General features: G+C 33.1%; 2 protein-coding genes across 4 annotated transcripts in view; both read left to right on the plus strand.

Annotated features, from left to right (window-relative positions):
- Dnah3 (dynein heavy chain 3, axonemal) overlaps positions 1-7285 on the plus strand; it is a 547435-nt gene extending 540150 nt beyond the window's left edge. For all 3 annotated transcript variants that reach the window (XM_072538195.1, XM_072538196.1, XM_072538197.1), the window contains 4 exons: positions 2406-2597; positions 2741-2949; positions 5733-5946; positions 6939-7285. In XM_072538195.1, the coding sequence (XP_072394296.1) occupies positions 2406-2597; positions 2741-2949; positions 5733-5946; positions 6939-7235 (912 nt within the window). In that variant the 3' untranslated portion in view covers positions 7236-7285. The remainder of the gene's footprint in view (positions 1-2405; positions 2598-2740; positions 2950-5732; positions 5947-6938) is intronic.
- Positions 7286-8627: 1342 nt separating this feature from the next.
- LOC140446638 (uncharacterized) lies at positions 8628-9125 on the plus strand. Its single transcript, XM_072539224.1, has one exon. It carries the CDS (start codon positions 8628-8630, stop codon positions 9123-9125), a length of 498 nt encoding a protein of 165 aa, XP_072395325.1.

Below are 9125 nucleotides of genomic sequence, written 5' to 3' on the forward strand. Positions count from 1 at the left end.
TTCTTATTTTCACCTATAAAGTTAGTCGTTATTCTAAAAAAAATAGCTGGCCTTGTTTCATACTTATATGTCTATTTTATTATTATATGTGTCCCTGGTTGTTGAATACCTGTTTTCTACTTATAACAGATCTTCATAAAAGATCTGCTTGAGCAGAAGATAACATTGAAAGTTATCGATTATGTTTTGTAGACTTTTATTTTTGTATTTTTCGATATAATTGTGGATTTAAGGAGGAGATTTAGCCCAAAATAGCATCTGTTGGCCGTGCAAATTCTGCGGTTTATCTCTGCGGTAGTATTATTTTCAGTGTTACTTATTTTGTTAAATTTATTAACTGATGTGGTATTCCTAGCTCTTTCATTGCTTTGAACATTTCTCTTCTATTTACAGAGTCGTAGGTTGCTTTGTAGTTTATAAATATGTTTCTGTGTCCATATTTCTTTTATAAGCTGTTATAATGCCATCATGGTATCGTAGCCACCTTCTTTATATAGTTCAGCTGGTAGATCATCAAATCTATTTTTGGTGATTTGTTTCTGGCTAGTTTTTTAACTGCATCTTTATCTTCAAGAATTGTTGGTGATTCCTCTTTCCTCTCGTCTGTTCTTCTTACCTCATCTCTTTCGCCTTTCAGGTTTTCTTCTGCTTTCTCTATATTAAGTGCCTGGTTATAGTATTGCACCCATCTATTTAATACATTTTTACTTGTTGTTAATAGGTGGCCATTCTGACTTCTGCATTGTCTTGTGGTTGCCTTAAATTCTTTTCTGTTGATGTTAACTTTCTTATAGAATCTGAATTCTTTCTCTCTGTTGTGGTTTTCTATATATTTAAGTTCCTTTTTTAAATGGTTTCGTTTTTTCTTTTGTGTATAATCTTTTGAACGGAACTTTTGAACTTTTTGAATATAAAAGTGAACGGAAGTTTAATTAACAACAATAGGTATGCGGACGATACAGTCATAATAGCCGACAACTTGGAAGACAGAAAGAATAATGAACAAACTATTAAGATATAGTGGAGAATACGGACTCTCTCTTAACATCAAAAAAACCAAATTCATGAAAATTAGCAAGAACAACAATACAAACGAAATATTAACGGTAGGCGGCCAGCAGATTGAGGGAGTAAAAAGATATACTTACTTGGGAACGATAATCACAGAAAAAAACGATTATGCTGCAGAAATAAGAGTCAGAATTGAAAAAGCACGTGCCAACTTCGTGAAAATGAAAAAGATTTCATGCAGCAAAGATCTGACATTGGTCCTCAGAATAAGGCTGATTAAATGCTATGTACACAGTGTACTCTACTATGGAGCTGAATCATGGACATTAAACCGGAATACAATAAATCGACTTAACGCGTTTGAAATGTGGACATTTAGAAGATTGTTAAGGATTCCATGGGTAGATAGAGTCACGAATACAGAAGTGTTAAGGAGAATAGGCAGAGAGAGGGAAATGGAAAATACAATAAAAGAAAGGAAATTGCAATATCTCAGATATGTGATGAGAGGCGAAAGATACAACATTTTGATACTCATAATTCAAGGAAAAGTAGAGGGTAGGAGAAGCGTAGGAAGAAGACGCGTTTTCTGGTTGAAGAACCTGAGAGAGTGGTTTGGTTGCAACTCAAGGCAATTTTCAGAGCAGCTGAATAATCTTTTTTCTCTTCTCTTTGTCTGGTAATTCTCTATAGTTGTTCTTTCTGTAGGCTTCATTTTTTTCTTTTGTTGCATTCTTGCGTTCATAGTCAAACCAATGATTTTTACGGGCACAAAGTTTTGTCCTATTTTATCTTTCGCTGCTGCTTCAATATCTCTCTTTATTCTGGTCCAATAGGAGTTTATATCTGTCTGGCCTTCTTCATTTACACTTTCATTCCTTAGCCTGTTAATGATGTTTTCCGAGTTTTTTAATATGCGACCATGATTAAATTTCACCCCCCCCCCCGATCAATTTTTCTACTACTCAAACTACGGCACCTATAATATTGCTTAGAAATTTTTAATTGATTTTAATTAAGTGACAAAAATCAATATTTAATAAATTTATGATATAAAAATGGACAAACGTCTAATTTTACTTCATTTAAATTCTCATTGAAAGACTGTAGTTTCTATTGTACATGAATGCCCCACTAGTACTGTTCGTTCATTCATGACCATCCGACAACATCAGTTAAGGCTAAAAACCGAAGTAAATCAGGAATGCCTCTATCAATAAAGTAGCAACAGAAGAACGAACCTAGATATTTAGTTCTCTACTTACTTCTTTACTATTTACTTCTTGACCACTGTGTTACCAGTATCCATTAGTCGCTAGGGGCTGGATTGGATGTATTTTTTAGTTAATTACATTAGATGTAGTAAAAACTGAAGAATATGAATATAATTTCAGCTTCTGCTTGGTATACTTGTAACACAAACGATGATTGCTGCGGGTGGAGCTGCGGAAGACACTCAAGCTCAAGCAGTTATCGACCTAGCGAATGACATATTGAATAGGATACCAAGTGTTTTTGACATTGAATATGTTTCTGAAAAATATCCTGTTATGTATACAAATTCAATGAATACTGTCTTAAAACAAGTAAGTATAAATTTAATTGATTTGTAGCTAAATAATCCAAATACAAATATTTATATCGAATGTTCAACTAACACTATAATAGGAACTAACAAAAGATAATTTATGTCATTACGTCAACTATCAAAATATTTTCTTTTTACTAGGAGCTGATACGATTTAATCGGCTAATTATAGTCGTTAAAAAATCACTGAGAGATATGATTAAGGCTGTACAAGGATTGGTAGTAATGTCACCGGAACTAGAACAAACCTGTGAAGCTCTTGTTGTAGGAAAAGTTCCTGAAGTTTGGGCAAGCAGAAGTTATCCAAGTTTGAAACCATTAGGTTCTTACGTGAACGATCTGATTGCTAGGTAATATAAAACTGAAATGTTTTTTACAGAAATACTTGGAGTTTTACTAATACAAATATTACCTAAAATGAACGTTTATTTAAAAAATTGCTAGCAGTGATTGCGATTTTTGTTGTGTAAAGTAACAGGTAGCCACAGTAATCATAAACTAAACAACATGATCGCGATCACGCTGCATTAAGTAGTACTATAAAAACATAAATGGTATTAATCATGTTTAACTAACGCAACTAGATGGCTTCTCTTAATAATAAATTAACAATTTATTTATTTATAAATTATATTATTAATCATCATCAACAGCTATTTTAGCCTTCGTCGGATGTAAGCCTCTCTTCTTCTTTAAGTGCCGTCTCCCGATCGGAGGTTGGATATCATCATCACTATCTTTACTCTATCTACTGCTGCTCTGTAGAGTTCTATACAACTGCATTTAAACCAGTCCCTTAAATTCTTAAACCATGACACTCTCCTTCTTCCTATACTCCTTCCTCCTCTTATCTTTCCCTGTATTATCAGCCTTAGCAGTTCATATCGCTGTCCCCTCATTACTTGTCCCAGATATTAACTTTCTTATTTTTATTGTGTTTATTATTTCGCATTCTTTGCCCATTTCTAGCAATACTTCCGTGTTAGTTTTCTTCTGTGTCCATGCTATTCTAAGCATCCTCCTGTAACACCACATTTCAAAGGACTGTAACTTATTTATGTATTCCTGCTTTAATGTCCAGCTTTAAAGTCCATATTGCAGTATCGAAAACACGTAGCATCTCAGTGCTCTTACTCTTAGTTCTAATCTAAGGTCTTTGTTGCAGAGAATTGTTTTCATTTTTACAAACGCATTTCTTGCTTTTTTTATCCTGGCTCTTATTTCGGTTGTTTGATCATTATTGTCTGAAATCCAGGTTCCTAAGTATTTGTATTTATCAACCCTTTCTATCGGTACATTTCACAACTGTATGTTTGTTGGTATATTTGTTTTCTTTGTTATTATCATGTATTTGGTCTTTTTTATATTCATTTTTAGTCCATATTTTTCACAGAAATTGTTTGTTTTGTTTAGCAGTAATTGGAGTTTTTCAGCAGAGCTTGCCATAATTACCGTGTCATCTACATATCTTATGTTGTTAATAGATCTTCCGTTAATCATTATTCCTTCACTTTGAGATAGTAATGCTTCTTCAAAAAGGGCTTCACTATATACATTAAATAAAAATGGGTACATAATACATCCCTGCCTAACTCCTCTCCTGATTTCCATTTTTGGACTGGGTTCGTTATCTATTACGATTTGTACTCTTTGATTCCAGTGGAGGTTTGTTATTATTCGTAAGTCCTTATGGTCTATGTTTTTTGTCTTTAGAATTGGCACCAATTTTTCATGTCTTATTTTGTCAAATGCTTTTTCAAAATCAACGTAACAAACATGCACATCAACATTCATATCCATGCATCTTTGAGCTAACACATTAAAAGCAAATAATGCTTCTCTGGTTCCTTGTCCGTTTCTGAACCCAAACTGATTATCATCTATTCTTTCTTCCAGTTTTTTATTTATACGACCGTGTATTATTTTCAGGAATAATTTAAGAATGTGACTTATTAGTAATATTGTTCTGTATTCACTGCAATATTTACCGTTTGTATTTTTAGGGATAGCACAAAAGGTGGCGAGTAACCATTGTTTCGTTATGTGTCCTGTTTTGTATACTGAGTTAAATAAGTCTACTGTAATGTCTAAGGTTTCATCATTTATGCATTTTAAGGTTCCTATAGGGATTTGGTCTTGACCTACAACTACATTTTTGCTGTTTTTTAATGCCATTTTAATTTCCTCTTTTAATATCTTTAAAACCATATCCTCTTCTACTTCTATCTCCATCTGTTCTGTTCTATTGTCTTTAAACAGTTCATTGATGTATTCTGTCCATCTCTTTAATTTGTGGTTAGTATTCAACATTTGCATCTTTCAGTATTCTCGGTTTTCTTGTTTTATTGTTGTGAGTTAATTGTTTAATTTTTTTATCTGTGTTAAAACTATCATGTCTTTTCTGGTATTCTTCTATTTCTGCGCATTGTTCTTTTAACCATTGTCCTTTCGCTTTCTTAATTCTGAATTTTATTTGTTTTTCTACTTTTTTTGCACATCTGATTATCTTTGTTTTATATTGACGTCTTTCTTCCATTAAATCTAAAATTTCTTCCGTCATCCTTTGCTTCTTTTTATATCTGGTTGGTATTAGAATTTCTTTTTGACTTTTATCCATTTCTGTCTTTATTAAAAACCATTTTTTATCCGTCTCAGTATTTTGTAGAATTTGTTCTTTAACCTTCATTAATCCGTTGTTGATTTCATCTACCAGGCGTTGCCTTATGTGTGGGTTCCTTAATTTACTTGTATCGATTTTTGTATTTGTTGTTCTTTTACTTCTTTAACTTCTACATCGGAGGAATAGCTAACGTTAAGTGAATGTGTTAGAAATATTGGCAAATTTTTATAAAATCTATTTTTAACTTATATTAAAAACTCACTACATGGTTATGACCCATCAAAGTTGAATTGGCAATAACGAGCCATAAAAAAATCATACTTGAGTAGGTTATGAATTGTGCACATAAATGTCGTTGGTTGACATTTCAAGATTTTGAAGATCATAGATGTCAGTGCGTGAAATGTCAAGTAAAGTTAAAATCACAACCCGTGTAACTGTTATTCCAGAGACTACTCTAATTAGGTTTATTGTTCAACGGCTCTATATAATCTTCTCTCTGATACATTTTAGGCTAAAATTTTTGCAAGATTGGATAGACAACGGCGAACCGAATGTCTATTGGATATCGGGATTTTACTTTACCCAGTCATTCTTAACAGGTGTTCTGCAAAATGTTGCCAGAAAGAAAAAATTACCAATAGACTGGATTCACTTTGAATATTATGTAACTGAATATGAACCTGACAACACGGAGGTAACTTGTCCGTTTGGAGTTTATTGCAAGGTAATGTTGTCGTTTTATTTCTATCTATCGGTTAGGATTTTTATAGTTTCGTGTTTATTCGTAATAATAGTATTCTTATCCCATTCGTTATATATGTATATATATATGGTGCCTATTCAACACTAAAATTGCTATTTTTATTTTATTGACTGCTGCATTAATAAGTCTGGTACTGGTTAAGTCAAACCATTTTCGCAGGTTAGGCGACAACCGGTCTATACGAGCATATACCAAAACCAATGGCGGTTATTGTTTTTTTGATGAATTCTACGTATAAGTCGTCTAGCTCTGCTGCGTTTACCTTATTAATGCTGTTTATAGCAGCTTCAATGTCCACTTTGTCCAATGTCCACGAGAATTTATGGTTCGGTATCGTCATTCTTTTTCTGTGTGATGTGTCTCTTTGAGTCACTCTATTATCTTTAAATGTGGTCACATAGTTCATCTATGTTGTTTTTATTTTTTCAATATTAACTATTGGATTTCTGTTTTTCTTTATTATCAAGTGTTCTTCCAAAGTGCTGTTTTTAGCTTCATTGATAGCTGTTCTTATCTCTCATTAGACGCTGATATGTGGAGTAGTGTTTTTCTTTAGATTCTTTTGTGCATTATCTGTAATATTACATTTTATTTTACATTCCGTTTTTGTTACATATTTTTGGTCGCATTAGCAAATATTAACATGCTATTTAAAATATTATCATTTATAATAAAAATTATACTTTTCACGCAGCAAAAAAAGGACGAGACAGAAGATAGTGTTTTTATAGATGTAAGTAATAATCGTAAATTCGACTCTAAGATAGTAGCAAGATACTTAATAAATAAGGCAGTCCAGGAAAATAACCCCAAATAAACTTAACTTTGAAAATGTTAACAATATATAAGATTTATTAAAAATTTCTGTTTTTACAAGCATTTTATAAAATTTTATGCATGTATATAATTAATTTTTTCTATGAACCTTGCATCCTCAATCTTATATATTTTAGGGACTCTTTCTGGAAGGCGCAAGATGGGACAGAAAATTACGAAGACTGAACGAATCATTCCCAAAAATATTATTCGACCTAATTCCAATAATGTGGATGAAACCTGCAGAAATATCAAAATTTTCACCTCCTCAATGTTACTATTGCCCAGTTTATAAGACCAGTGCTAGAAGAGGTATTTTATCAACCACCGGACACTCGACTAATTTTGTGATGTACATAACTTTGAATTCCAACGTGCCGGAGAAGCATTGGATCAATCGTGGAGTCGCTGCTTTATGTCAGCTCGATGACTGATTTTGATTGACTGATTTTACAAAACTTTATTATATACTTTTTTTAAGTAAAGTAGGAATTTTCTATTAAATGGTATTTTATATACTTATTTACTTAAGATTTTTTATTTAAAAAAATTCCTTTATAAAAGGTATATTCCTAGAAAACCCTATCGGGCTACATCACAGATGGTTTTCGGAATAACTATTCACACAATAATAAACAATTAAAAATTGGAGCCTGACGAAGATTCCGATGATGATTATAATCCAGAGCGTGACGAAGATTTCGACAATGATTATATACCGAAAAATAATGAAGATTCTGATGATTATTATGTTACGGAGAATGATGATGATTTCAACGACGACGATTAAGTTCCGAAGAATGACGAAGATTCCAACGATGATGATATGCAGCAGCAAAGAAATCTGGCTGCGAAGTTTTAACAAGCCATGAAATTCCGCGCGAATCTCTCTAGGCTACAACGAAAACGACATTGAATATGTGCAAATTGAGGAAGTGCCTACCAAACGACGTGGAAAAAATGTCTTCAAATGGAGAGGAAAAGTCAACAAAAAATCACGTCGGACCAATCAAAGAAATCTAGTGATTTATTTACCTGGAAATAAAGGTGTTTCTCGACAAGTAACTAGTAGAATTTCAGCATGGTCCCTGTTTTTCAGTGATGATATTCTGAAAAATATTGTCACTTTCACAAACAAGGAAATTAGATTACAACGAGAACGTTATGCAAGAGATCGACATGTTGACGAGAAGGAAGTGGGTAGTACAACAATCAGGCCATCCTATGTGAGAGATACGAATCTAATAGAAATGAAAGCAGTATGCCGACTTTATTACTAGGCAGGGGTTCTAAATATGAATTCGGTAACATCGAACAAACTTTTTAACAAAGAAACAGGAATTCCATTTCGGACTGTAATGAGTGAAGCTCGCTTTTCATTTCTTACAAATTGCATTAAATTCGACGACAGGGACACTAGACAGGAGTGTCGCAAAACAGATCGTTTTGCGCCAATGCGAGATATTTTTAAAGCAGTTATTTTCAAATGTAGCAAACGTTACACGCCTTCACACTACTGCATGTTAGATGAACAGCTTATGAGTTTTCGAGGCAGATGTCCGTTCAAAATGTCTATACCCTCAAAATCCAATAAATACGGAATTAAAATGTTAGCATTATGCGATGCAAAAACTTTATCTTTTGAATGCCTAAGTGTATATCGGTAAAAATTCAACAGCGGTAGGTATCCCCGTAGCTGAATACTACACGTTGAGTCTAACAAAACCAATTTATGGGACATATCGTAACCTTACAACAGATAATTGGTTTACATCAATAAGAGCGGCAAAAAACCTGTGTGATGATCATTCCGTTACATTAAAACCATGAAGAAAAATATAGCTGAACTCCCAGTAACGTTCATCGAAAAAAGTAACAGATACACAAATTCAGCTATGTTTGCTTATAGTAAAAACTTAACACTGCTTTCGTATTGCCCTCCAAAAGCTAAGAAAAAAATTGTTGTCATGTTATCCACCATGTATCCTGAAGGAGACAAACCAAATTCTACAGTGCTTCCCGAAATAATTGATTTTTATAATCGAACCAAAATCGGACTAGATACATTCGACCAGCTCGTGCATAGATACACGACTGCTAGAAAATCAAGACGCTGGCCCCTTAGAATTTTTTATAACTTATTAGACTTCGTTGTTGGAATTAATTTAGTAGTTCTATGTAAAGGTAGTAATACCAGCGGACAAGAATTAATACCGAACAGAAGGTCATTCCTAAAAAACCTTAGTACCGACCTAGTTACGCCCTTGATGAGAGAATGGCTGGAAATCCAAACTTTGTTAAAAGAACTCCGAGATGTTATATAA

This window comes from Diabrotica undecimpunctata, chromosome 7, assembly GCF_040954645.1.
Source record: "Diabrotica undecimpunctata isolate CICGRU chromosome 7, icDiaUnde3, whole genome shotgun sequence".
Classification (NCBI taxonomy): domain Eukaryota; kingdom Metazoa; phylum Arthropoda; class Insecta; order Coleoptera; family Chrysomelidae; genus Diabrotica; species Diabrotica undecimpunctata.

Bases quoted from the DNA above. Each gene is read 5' to 3' on its own strand.
- LOC140446638 (XM_072539224.1), top strand. From the start codon at position 8,628: ATGAAGAAAAATATAGCTGAACTCCCAGTAACGTTCATCGAAAAAAGT.